The sequence below is a fragment of the Sciurus carolinensis genome, chromosome 5 (genome assembly GCF_902686445.1).
Source record: "Sciurus carolinensis chromosome 5, mSciCar1.2, whole genome shotgun sequence".
NCBI classification, from domain to species: domain Eukaryota; kingdom Metazoa; phylum Chordata; class Mammalia; order Rodentia; family Sciuridae; genus Sciurus; species Sciurus carolinensis.
In genome coordinates, this window is record NC_062217.1 from 146,646,213 (window position 1) to 146,658,278 (window position 12,066).

The following is a 12,066-nucleotide window of genomic DNA, read 5'->3' on the forward strand; positions in this document are numbered from 1 at the left end:
GTATCCTTGCTGGCTCTTCTGTGCCAAGGCATTGAGCTGCCAATTGTGGGTTCCCTGGAGAGGCTGCCAGGAAATGGGAGCTACACTAGGAGTCTCCATTCAGGGTCTCCCCAGGAATCTGCACATCACTGGTCTTTGGTCCCTTTCCACCATAAGTTTTTGGGGCTGCTGGTGAGTTTCACGGTCTGCATTTATTGAGCCACATGTCATCAGTGCTTAATTACACCAGGTGCCTCATGAAGGGCTTTGAAAATATGAATTCGTGTAATTGTCTTCACAACCTTCTCAGGTGGGCAGTTCTTATTCTCCTTTATATACCAGGATGCTGAAGTTAAATAGTTGGCTCAGAGTCACCCAGCAGGTCAGTGTCAGACCTGGGGTTTGGCCCCAGGTTCACCCTTAACCATAAGGCGTTTCAGCTTTCAAGGAACATGCAAACCAGCTGTGATCTCATGACATCCTCATCTAATCTCCCACAGTGGGTCCCATTATTCCTTGTTCACAGGTGAGAAGAATGATGTCCAGGATGAGGTGACTCCCAGGGACTTGGTCTTGGTGGGAGGATGGGCAAAGGGGTGGGCCATAGTCCTGCTGATTCTATGTGGAACAGCAGGGTCCAGGTGTGACCCAATCGCCCACCCCCGCCTCAGCAGCACCAAGGGCACAATAGTTAATTAGACTGTGGAATGGAAAGGAAAAAGAGGAAAGAAAACACAAAACAGGGAGAAACCACACATTCAGAGCTTTGTGAGTGATGCTTCTTTTCCCTGAGGCTTTACCATGTGGAACATATAATGCTTAATGGTTACCTACATTGTTTCATTTAATCTTCTCAGTAAATCAAAGGTTCTATTATTACTTTCATTCAACAGACCAATAATTGATGGTTAACAAGTTGAATGACTGGCCTAGCTTGTGAGTGGGTGAGTCAGGATTTGAATTCAGCACACTGAAGTCCTCATATTTCTGGCGCAGTTACACCACCTCAGTGGCACATGGGTGGCCTGGGATAGATACTGCTCTGTGAGGGCAGGGACCCTACCCGGTGTGATCATGACTGTGAGCCCAACTCAATGCTCAGCCACTCACTCAGCTGCGGGCGGCCTGTGCCCGCGCAGGCTTGGGGAGGGCCACAGCTCCAGGCCTCCCCACCCTGGCTGTCCAGGAAGCGGAGCGAGCTCAGCCTCCGCCTTCTGGAGGCCTCTGCCCATAGCTGGGTTCACACTGCCCCTGCTCAGCAGCGGGCCGCTCGCAGCGCTCCTTAACCGAGGACCCCAGATCGAGATCTCCATCTACGAGGACCGGTGCAGCAGCGGCAGCTCCAGCAGCGGAAGCAGCAGCGGCAGCGGTGGCAGCAGCAGCGCTGGGGGTGGTGGGGCGGGGGCCCGGTGACTGGCCGAGAGTCCCTGCAGGGAGGTGTATGGCCGGAGTGAGGGCCTCGCAGACCTGCGGCGGCTGCGCTACCAGAGCACCCGCTTCTGAGTCTTCTCTGGGTCCACCAAGCTGATCCGATTGGGAGAGCAACCGTCCTGTTTCCTGTGGGCGCTCAGTGCAAGCTGCCAGCCCCTTCCCCCCGGCAGGACTGGTCCACTTCCTGACCTGGGGAAGGCTGGGGTGGGGAGAACACTGGACAATCCGTCTTTTCCTTGGCGGCTTTCCCAACACTCCTGAAGGAGGCCCAGAGAATTCCATCCTGCATGATCCTTCACCCCAAAGCCAACATCCAACTGGACTGGCTTCCTTTGCCCCTGAGCCCTGGGCTGTCTCTCAGTGTGGGCTCTTTGAGGCCACTACAGGTCCCTGCCTGTCTATGATGCCACTTCTGCCAAATTGGAGATCTGGGGAGATGGGCACTTTGGTGGGGATCTATTCAGCGGCTCCTGACCTCTTCTAGATTGGTGGCTTCCCTATCCTCCACCCAGAGCTGGAAGCCATCTGAGTCTTGCCAAGAAGTATCCAACTTTGAGACTTTCACGCCACCTGTCACTGACTGAGGGCCATACACTCCAGGGCTCTGGGAGGTTCCATGGGGGGGTCTGGGAAAATTGTGGAGCGATGTGGTCAGGGGAGTTAGAATTTCCTGAACCAGAGCCAATTTCCAGATTTTAGGACCTGTGTGTGTGTGTAAGCATGTGAATATGCACATGTGTAAGCATGCACAGGTGAGTGCACATGTGTGCACCAGTGTACAAGTATATAAATGTAAGTGCACCTGTGTGAGTGTATGCAGCATACACAGGAGTGAGTGCGTGCACATGTATGTGCATGAATGTGTGAGTGCATACGTGAACCCAAGTACACATGCATTAGATTCCGGATGTGCGTGCACATGAACACTGCAAGTGTGGTGTATGTGTGAGTGTACCTGTATGCATGAGTGTGCATGGATGCGTGTGAATGTCTACGTGTGAGCCCGTGAGTACACGTGTGAATGCATGTGTCTGCGTGTGAGTGCTCTGTGTTCCCCTTGGCTGCCAGGCTGACTGCCCGGCTCTGCGTCCAGCTTTGTCATGTTACCCAATGGTAGATGGTGTGTGGCTTCTTTCCCATGTTGGTCCTCACCTCTTGCTTGGGGCTGCCAGCCTGGATCTTCCTCCTGGCCTCTCCCCCACCTTCGAACTCTACTGTGCACATTCTAGCAGAAGAGAAGTCAGGGTCCTGGAGAGCACAGTCAACCTTCCAGTGGCCTTTAGTGCACCTCTCCCAGCCCCTGTGATGAGACAATGGAGCCACAGATACTGCATATTCAGCTCACTCCGGTGCCAGGGCTCTTTAAGGCTGTGGAGGTGAAGCGTTCTTGGACATTCAAAGGAGGTCGGAACTGGCAGGGGCAAAGGTAAATTCTGCTTGCAAAGATAGCAAGAATGTCCAGCTATCGGTGCTCTGACTCCTGAAGTCCAGGGGAGTCAGTGGGAAGGGGGCAACCTGGGGCCTGGGGTCCAGAAGATGGACAGAAAGGAGCTGCCTACCTCACCTGGCAGGAGGTGCTAGAAGTGGACACGAAACACCAGCCGCTGCAGGTAGCTTTCTGGAACCAAAGAGGGGCCTGGTTTTCTACTAGACGTGGGAACTGCATGTGGGAGCAAATCCCTACCCCGAGAGCTGGAGGGGGACCCAAACCTTGAGGGCTCAGGGAGTCTGGGTCGTAGTGAGTGCTGGTTCAAGGAGCTCCCTGGAGAGCTGTAGCCCAGTGGGCTCCACTGGGGCCCCTGACTCCTGGCCATGGCCTGTGCACCCCTGGCCCGCTGTACGGCTGAGCACTGTGTCTGACCCAGAGGGTCCTGTGTGGGGTGGGGGCTGGGCACAGGCAGTACAGCACCTTGTGTTTTATTATTTCTTTTTCCAATAAAGGGACTTGCCCAGCTTGAGTCTCCTTGCTGTTTTATCTGCCCCATGATGACAGGGGCCAGTTCCATACTCTAGGATCACCCGAGGAGGGGCTTGGCTGCCTGAGCCAGCTGGCCGAGCATGTACTAGAGGCAGCAGAACTGACACAGGCTAGGATGGACCTGTCTTCTTGCAGTTTAGGGTTTGATGGGGAGGTTGACGTGTCAGGCTTTCTAATCTGATCTCTGGGTGAGTTTGCAGTCTTGGGTCTCCAGAACAGGGTCAAACTGAAAGCCAGGTCACAGGTAATTAGTGAATTAGATAATACCCAATTTGTGAGCTCTTACCCAGGTTGGGCCCTGTTAGGAGTTGGATCACCTGAGTTACTCCGTACTGAAGACTGGAAAGTAGGTGGGTGTTGGAACCCAGAAGCTATGTCTTGGATTTTATAAAACAAAACATTAGTTGAACACCTACTCTGTGTGCTACATACCTCATTAAAACCACATGGTAGGAACTGGGGGAAGGGGATTTAAAGGTGATTTGAGTCCTCTCCTAGAGGTATAATGAGGCCAGAGAGGCTGAGTGACTTGCCTCATGTCACACAGCTGGTTGATAATCTTAGAATGGAGGTTTGCTCTGACACCATTGGGTGGCAACCAGGTAGGGAACAGCTTGAAGCTCCAGGGAGACTAGGGTCACACAGGTCTGTGGGTCATGAGTCTGTTCCAGAGAGAACCTTACCAGACTGTGGGGATAGCAGCTCTGGTTTCAGGTGGGGCCTGGGGGATCCCCTCTGGATGGTGTGGAGTGGAACTCCAAGTGACTTTCAGGCTTCTACTCACTGCCCATAAGGAATAGGTAGGTATCTACCTGAACCCTGGGCAGTCCAGGCTTCTGTCTGCTCAAACCTGGGCCGTGAGGGCTGGTACTAGGTGTGGGGGCAGGGGCTGTTCTCTAGCAAGCATGGAGGTTCATTCTGTAGTGCTCTTTGGGGTTAGGATGTTTGTTTTACCCCAAGACCAGACTTGAACCCCAGCCAAGCTATTTTAGGGAGGAGGTGCTGTGGAGGGGGGGAGGATTTCCAAACAGAAAACCCACTTTGAGTGCTAATCTGGCAGAGAGTTATTTGACCTTCCTTCTTTCAAATAGTGGCAATAATAGTGATAATAATAAACAGTAGTATCTAACATTTATTTTACACTCAGTCTGAGCCAGGTACTAAGCAAGGGCTCTATATAATTCATCATTCAAACATCACAATAACCCTCTATGGTGCGGGTTATTATTTTTCACTGATGAAGAAACTGAAGTTATAGAAGTTAAATTGCCCAAAAATAACATAACTAGGAAGTGGCAGAACTTGACTTTGAACCTAGACAGTCTGACTCCAAACTGCAGGGAAGTGGATGGATACATCTAGCTTCAGAGGCCCCTGCAGGCATCATTGGGTTGGGATCTGGTAGATTCCCAGGAAAGGACCTGAAGCTTTGTTTGGGCTCCAAGTCAGGACTGGTACCTCCACGCCCAGGGCATTACAAAAGTGTAAGCAGGCTGTGTTCATGGGTTTGTGCGACCCACAGGGACAGCCTGGTGAAGATCAGTGGAAAGACCCAATTCTGCAGACCTGTGAGGTGTGGCTTCTAGTTGACTCAGTTATGGGGACAGAGGCTTCCCAACTGGGTCTGGTTGCAGCCTTGTGGTCCCTGCATCCCCTTTGCAGGCTAGGGACAGGTCCTAAAAGGATCTACAAAGCGGAGGAACTGTAATCTTGCCTCAGCCAGGTTGTCCTCCCCACCCCTGGCCCTACTGCCCCTTCCCAAGGGCACATCCCACCTGGCATACCCCAAGGCAGCCCTTGCTGCACTTCTTTCACTGGGTCAGCTTCTGCCCTTAGCCAAAGGCACGTGTGTGAAAACAGGACTCGAAGAAACTCCAGTGCCGCCTAGTGGCAGACACATGAGCTGCAACTGGAAATCAAAAGCAGTGGCAGGCAGGGGCACTTGGCTGCTGTGAAACTTCCCCAACAGCCCCCAAACCAGCAGCCACTGCCACAGGTAAGACATTTTCTGCAGTTTCTAGAGGTGCAGGGTGAGGGTGGAGTCCACTGGTGGCCACTCTTTCAACATGTGGCCAGAGCTGGGCTGACTTCTGGGCACCCACTGGTCTGGGCACCCCCTTCCCTGTCTACACCTTTGGAAGGACTCCTAGTGAGGAGGGTCTGGGCAGGAGGCACCCTCACCAGGGATTGGCCTCACTTTTCATCCAAATATTAGACAAAGCAAATACCACTCCAAGTCATACTGAGTGTGCACTCTGGCTTTGCGGCATCAGCACACGGTGGAGACTCCTAGAATTCATTTCCTTGACTGAAAATCAGGGGTTCTGACACTTTACAGGATTGTCTAGACCTGCGTTTTCAACCTTGGCTGCAATGGGTGTCACCTGGAACATGACCAACGACCAGCGCCTGGTCCTATCTCTTGAGACTGTTTTAATTGTTCTGGGGCGCGCAGAGTCTGGTCATCAGGATTTTAAAAAGCTCCCTGGGGATTCTAAAGTGAAGGCAAGGTCAAGAATCTCTCATTTCAACAGCGTCAAGAACCTACGGGCCTTCTGTGGGTCTCTGAAAATGTCTGGAACCTGAACAAAAACTTATCAGTTCCCCAAAAGTAATCAGACGTAGAATGAGCACAAATTATTCAACCCCACTTAAGGCAAATTGCACCAAACTCATCTGTGATTTGAGAACTTGGATCGCAGCTCCCTTGGCAAAGGTGGTGAATGGAAGGGACCTGAGGACTCTTGATATTCTGCTTCTTGGCCAGAATACTTGTAACCCAGGGGCACTCACTTCACAAAAATCCATTGCATTATACACTCAAGATCTGTGTATTTTTCTCTTCTTCTGATAAATTTCAATAAAATTTACCAAAAAGTATGTTGGCTCCAAAATAGAAAAGGAAAGGACAAAATTCAAATTACTATTTTATTAAAGATCTACAAATATAATGCAATATGTCAAACAAGACAGCTGTGATTCAACTTGATGTGTGTATATTCATGTGTGTGTGTGTATCTATGTGTATTTAATATTCACTATGGGTTGTGGATATACAAAAAAGTGTTTGATATGGTGAAAGTTGGGAGAGTGGGCTCCAAAAGAGAAGGTACTTGGTGCCTAAGAATCTTAAAACATCTCGGTTCACACCAAGAGTTCCTAACCTTGACTCCTCCCCCATCTGCCTTTGTGTGCATAATCTGTACCTTTGACTTGGGGAAAGAATCCATAGCTTTCAGCAGATTCCCCAAAGGGTATGTGAACAGACCCTCAAAGGTTAAGAACAACCAGTTTTGCAAAGTCAGTGAGAAACTGGCCACAAACGTGCCTGGCATGAAATAGGTGCTTGGTGATGTCAGTTTCTTTTCTGGCTTTCAGGGTCCAGCCTTCAGGGGTTTCCACATGACCCTTCTTGGGTGAGTTCTAGGAGGATTTATTCTCCTGGCAGTACCAAGGGCAGACTGTGCGGAGCTCACAGGTCTAATTCCAAGAGGCCATTCAAAAGGCCTGTCATTCCAGTATCCGAGGGATGCAGAACTTAGGAGAACCAGGAGCAGTGCTGGGGCTCTTGGTTTTGGATTAGGGAGGGTGGAGGAGGTGGAAATGTGTGAGGGAATCAGAGGGCTGCACCAACCGGGGGTCCCTGACAGATTCCTTTAACTTTCCTGAATCTCGGCTTTGTCATTTGTAAAACAAGAGCATTATGAACATGCATCTTTGTAAATGATAATCTGCTGCTCCAATGTAGGATATCATTGTTACTGCATTAGTGACACCATGACCTCATTATACCATGGCCTAATGATACAGATTTATAGCAGGTTTCTGATTCTTGCATAGAATAAACAGATATTTATCCAAGCGTTCACTGATTCCCTAATACAAGCCAGGAACGCTCATGTACATTGTTATTCCATTTGGTTTCTCTAGCACTCTGGTGGGTGGTTATACTCAAAATCTGATTTTATAGATGAGGAAACATGTTCCAGGTTGTTAGGTAGCTTGACAAGGGCCCACAGCTGGTAAGTGTCAGAGCAAAGACTTGAACCTAAGTCCCTGTCTCCAAATCTGGCTCCACTCTGCCACACCAAGTCACAGTCAGAAGCAAGATGCCATTCTACCTTGATTGACTCATAAAGACAGATTCCAGGCCCAGAGTGAAACACGTGGGCAAATGCAGACACAGAAAAATTAGTTTTGCAGGGGTATGGATGTGCTCGTTATTTTGGAGTAATTCAAGCTATTGATTTCTGTAATGGAAAAGTGATTGGAGACCGGTTACCACCTGAGAGCTGTGCTGAGCGAGGCCCCAGGCAGGGGGAAACATTACATGTAGCTTACAAGTCCTCACATATGGCGAGGGTCCTTTTTCTTGCTACCCCCAATTAATCGGGCAATTGATGAGGGCAATTGAGTGTGGGGATCGTCTCCTACTCATTTCTACATCCTCCTTCCCCTGCCCCAAGTGCCTGTCATGGGGCCTTGCCCTTGGCAAGTGAAGGAGGCATGAGGCCATCCCAGGTTGGCTGGAAGAGGGAGACCATGCAGTCGTATAATCCGCAGGCCCCTGAGGCAACTTGCCTCAAACAGTGCAGGTTACTGCAAACATGCAGTGGTAACTGAGTGATGCAAATGAACTGCAAGTGGTCATGGCATAAGTCAACCAAAGGGTGCAGGGAGTGACCCCAGGCCATCCCCTGCACTGGGAAGCAGCTTTCAGGAGCAATGTTCTGACTGTGTTCTTGGGCGTCTGCTCATGACTTCCTGGGAGGGGAGGGAAGTGCACATCCTGACCCCACTCAGCCTCTGCCCCTGCATCATGAACACTATGGTTTTGAGGAGGGTAAATCCTTCTGGAGCTGAATACTTTTCCAAGAAGTCTGGACTGGGAACCCTAGAGGGCAAAGTACCTTGGATGGGTAAGTCGACACATGGATGAATGGATGGACGGGTAAGTGGGTGCAGGGAGATGACTGATAGATCAGAGATGAGCAAGGGGGCTGCGTGGCTTGAGATGGATGCTTGAGGACCCTGGAGACGCAGGTGAATGAATGGGTTTGGATCAGCTCTGTGCTCCCCTGTGCAGATCTAAATGCAGGGCTGGACTCTTCAAAGGGAAGATGCTGTGTTCACTCAGTCCTCAAATGAACTCTGCATTTGTAACTCTGAGTGATGAATGTGTCTTGTTGGGAAGGATTCTTATAGGTCTAATATCACCCCAGTTAATGACTTATAGATTGTTGTAAAATCAGGCACTGCTAGGAGTTTGAAGGGAGTTTGAAGGGCTGGAGCAGATGCGATAATAACCCGTGCATTTGACCAATCCAGGCTTTGTCCTGAGCGCCTTACATATTTTATGTGGAGGGAGCCTCGCCACATTCCAAGTTGTTATTACTGCTTCCATCTTGTAGGTGAAGAAACTGAGGCTCAGAGAGGAAATAACTTGCTTCCAGTCACTTCGGAGTGTAAGGTGGAGTGTCTGGGATTCAAAACTCTGAGTCTTTGACCCCAAAGCCTCAGGGTAAAGAGAAAATTTTAAGATGGAAGGAGGGGAGGAGGGAGAGCTGGAAGAGTTTTATCCAGGTCTCTAAAGAAAGTGTGGCTTCTCAGCATGTGAGACACTGCAGTGGGCTGAGGCAGTGATGGTGCCCTGGACACAGCCTCAAGGCCCCTTCTCCCTCCTCTATACATCTGCCTTCCAGGGCTGTAAATGTCGACCCTGAGCTGGAAACTGCAGAGAGGGTGCACATTTAGTTGACATTCCCTCAATTGGCCTCAACGTGTCCCTCTTCCATGGTCCCCATGAGAAGCTGGGGAGCAGAGGTGTGTCCCATTTCTCCAGAACTTGACAGAGGGAGGAAAATTAGCTCATTGATTGGGAGGTTGCATTAAATGATTCTGAGGGTGAAATCCTACATGGCTGCTGCAGGGCTGGCCGTGCAGGAGGAGTTACCTTTATGGGAGTTACTCTGGCCCCAGGCTGCTTTCCTTCTGGCAGGCTGGCCTGGGGCATGGGTTTCCAGGGGGACTTACTGGGAAGGGGTGACACCCTTATCTCCTTACCCCTTTCTCCAACCTCTGACTCTCCTTTCAGGTGACCTTCATTCAGAGCTTTGGTCCCAGCTGTGCCAGGGCCATAGCATGGCCCTTCTGGTCACTTGGTAGTCATGGATCTGGGCTCAGTTTCCATGTCTACAAGACAGGAAGAACCAGCTCTGCCCCTCTTATTCCTGAAATTGTTTATGCACTTGTGCTTCTGAGATACTTGGAACTTTTTGGAGAAGGAGGCTGTGAGTGGCCTGCAGCTGAGTGCTCTGGAGAGCAGAAGGCAGTGTGGGCCAGGAGGAGGCCCGGAGAAGGAGGCAGAGGCTGTGGTCTTTGGGAAAGTCACAGTGCTTTTCTGCACCTCAGTTTCCCCCCATGAAAGGAAGGGGGCCGGACTAGATGACTTCCCAGGTGCCTGTGTACTTAATGCTCTAGGGTTCTGTGAGTGGTGAAGGCTGAACCCCAGGCCAGTTCACTAGTTTCTGGTGACCTTTGTTCTGTGTAACTGGTCGATCCCATGTCCACCTGCTCCACTGACCTTATTTTATGACAGTTCTCTGGAGATGACATGCATGAGCACGAAGCTGAATGTGGCACAGCCCAGGTCCAGGAAGGGTGGTTCTGCCCCCTTATGGCTATTGGCAGTCCTGCATTCTTTTTCCTGCTAACCTGTCAGCATCCTGGGAGTGGCTGAGTCCTTCACATCTCTCCATCAACCAAAGGTACCCGGCAGCACATGCAGTAAAGCACAGGAGCTTTGGCACTGAATAGGTCTAGGGGCTCCATCCTGAACTTTTCTACTTAATTATAATATCTCTAAATTACTGGGGACTTACTCTTTGCCAGTTACCATGTCAAGTTAATATAGTAACTGTGAGGTATCCGAGTTATAGCTAACAGTCAAATTTAATAAATAACTGTGTCTTTGTCCCTTCTCTATAAATGAGCAACTGAGGTTCAAGGACACCTCACCTACAATAAGTCTTTATTCAAATGTCCCTTTTCCAGGTAGATCCTCCCTGGCCCACCCTGGCATTCCCAAATTGCCTCAGTGCTGTTCCTTTCCCCTCCTGCCCACAGCCCTTAGAATATGCTAACATGCTATCCAATTTATTCCCCATGTTTATTATTTAGTTCCTGCTATATGCTACCAGGGAAGGAATCTTCGTTAGTATTGCTCACAGGTATATATCGCAAGCCACTAGAACAATGGCCAGCACATAGTAAGTGTCTAATCAATGCATGTTGAGTGAACATCTGGTTCAATAACTTCCCTAGGTGTCAATTACCAGGAGATTGTGCAGTAGAAGGCTTAAGAGCCCAGGCTGGGGAGTTAGACCATTTTGGGTTTGAATTACAGTGTTTGTCACTTGAGCTAGCTGTGACCTTGGATAACTTATTCTTTCTGAACCTCAGTTTCTTTGGTAATAAGATAGACTAATAACATTTGTCTTGTAGGATGGGTGGAGGATTAATGGAGACACATATGTGAAGTTCTTGGCATATGTTGGGCATTCCGTAAATGTTAGCTCCTTTCCCCGAGGATCTTTTTTCTCTTCTCGCTTCTCATTTTTCCTCTGATGGCCTGCCCTTTGACCACTTCACTGTTCAACAGCAGTTCCTTAAGAGGATGGAGCTGCTGAAGGCGGGAGCTGGCATTATCTGGGTGTTAACCAGCCCAAGCTCTCCTGCCCTCCTTCTTCGTCCTTCCAGGATGTGCCTGTTGCCAAGGAGACGCAACATCAGCCCTTGGCAGGTTCCTGGCCCCGCAGCTGGGGTTCTGGTTGCACGGAAGGAGATAGACATTGGGGATGAGTGACCATGGGGAGGGAGGAGAGAGCAGGAACTCAGCCTGCTTCCTGGACTGGGAGTCTGGGTGGGGGTATCAGCCTGGAATCTGCTGGAAAAGCTCAGCTGGCTTTCTGAGAAAATGAAGTGTTCATCCTTCTGTCTTCACACGGCTCTTGGAAGCTAGAGTGGCGTTCTCTCCTGGGCTGTGGTCCATGACACCAGTCCGGTGTAATGCCCAGGCCCTGGGAGGGGGCCATAGCAGCCAGAGTGACTCATAATCAGACTCTTGGCCCTCAGAATGGCACCTTCCCAGAGCAGGGCTGGCCTCTGAGTAGACAGGTGCTGGAAGAGGACTGGTGGATGATTCGCCATTCTGCACTAGAGAAGGCCAGCCAAACTCCCCCCAGGAGGGTGCTCATGGCCATCTCTTTTTACAGGCTTGGATGTGACTGAGGGAGGACAGCCTCAGGCACCTGGCCCTCTGGGGACTCCATTTCTCCCTTCCCACCCCAGCCAGTGACTGGGCAGCTTGAGAGATTGTGGTATTTCTGTAAAACAGTTACCCACCTGGATGAAGCGGGTAGAAGTGGTAGTTAAGAACACAGGTGGAGAAGCCAGACTGCCTGGGTTGTCCGTCCCAGCCGTATGACCATGACAAACCACTTAGCTTAGCTGTGAAGCTGGGTAATTATAGCACTTTCTTTTTGGGACCCTTGTGAGGATTAAGCAAGTTGATCCTGGTAGAGTTTAGATCTGACCCAGGCCTGCCACGAGCTCGCTCAAACTGCTCCTTCCTCTTCAGGGGCACATTCCTGGGCAGAGGCTGTATTCTTGGACAGGTG

General features: G+C 50.4%; 1 protein-coding gene across 2 annotated transcripts in view; it reads left to right on the plus strand.

Annotated features, from left to right (window-relative positions):
• Positions 1–3,363, plus strand: part of Golga7b (golgin A7 family member B) — a 36,512-nt gene extending 33,149 nt beyond the window's left edge. For both annotated transcript variants that reach the window (XM_047552649.1, XM_047552650.1), the window contains one exon: positions 1,279–3,363. In XM_047552649.1, the coding sequence (XP_047408605.1) occupies positions 1,279–1,392 (114 nt within the window). In that variant the 3' untranslated portion in view covers positions 1,393–3,363. The remainder of the gene's footprint in view (positions 1–1,278) is intronic.
• The last annotated feature ends 8,703 nt before the right edge of the window (positions 3,364–12,066 follow it).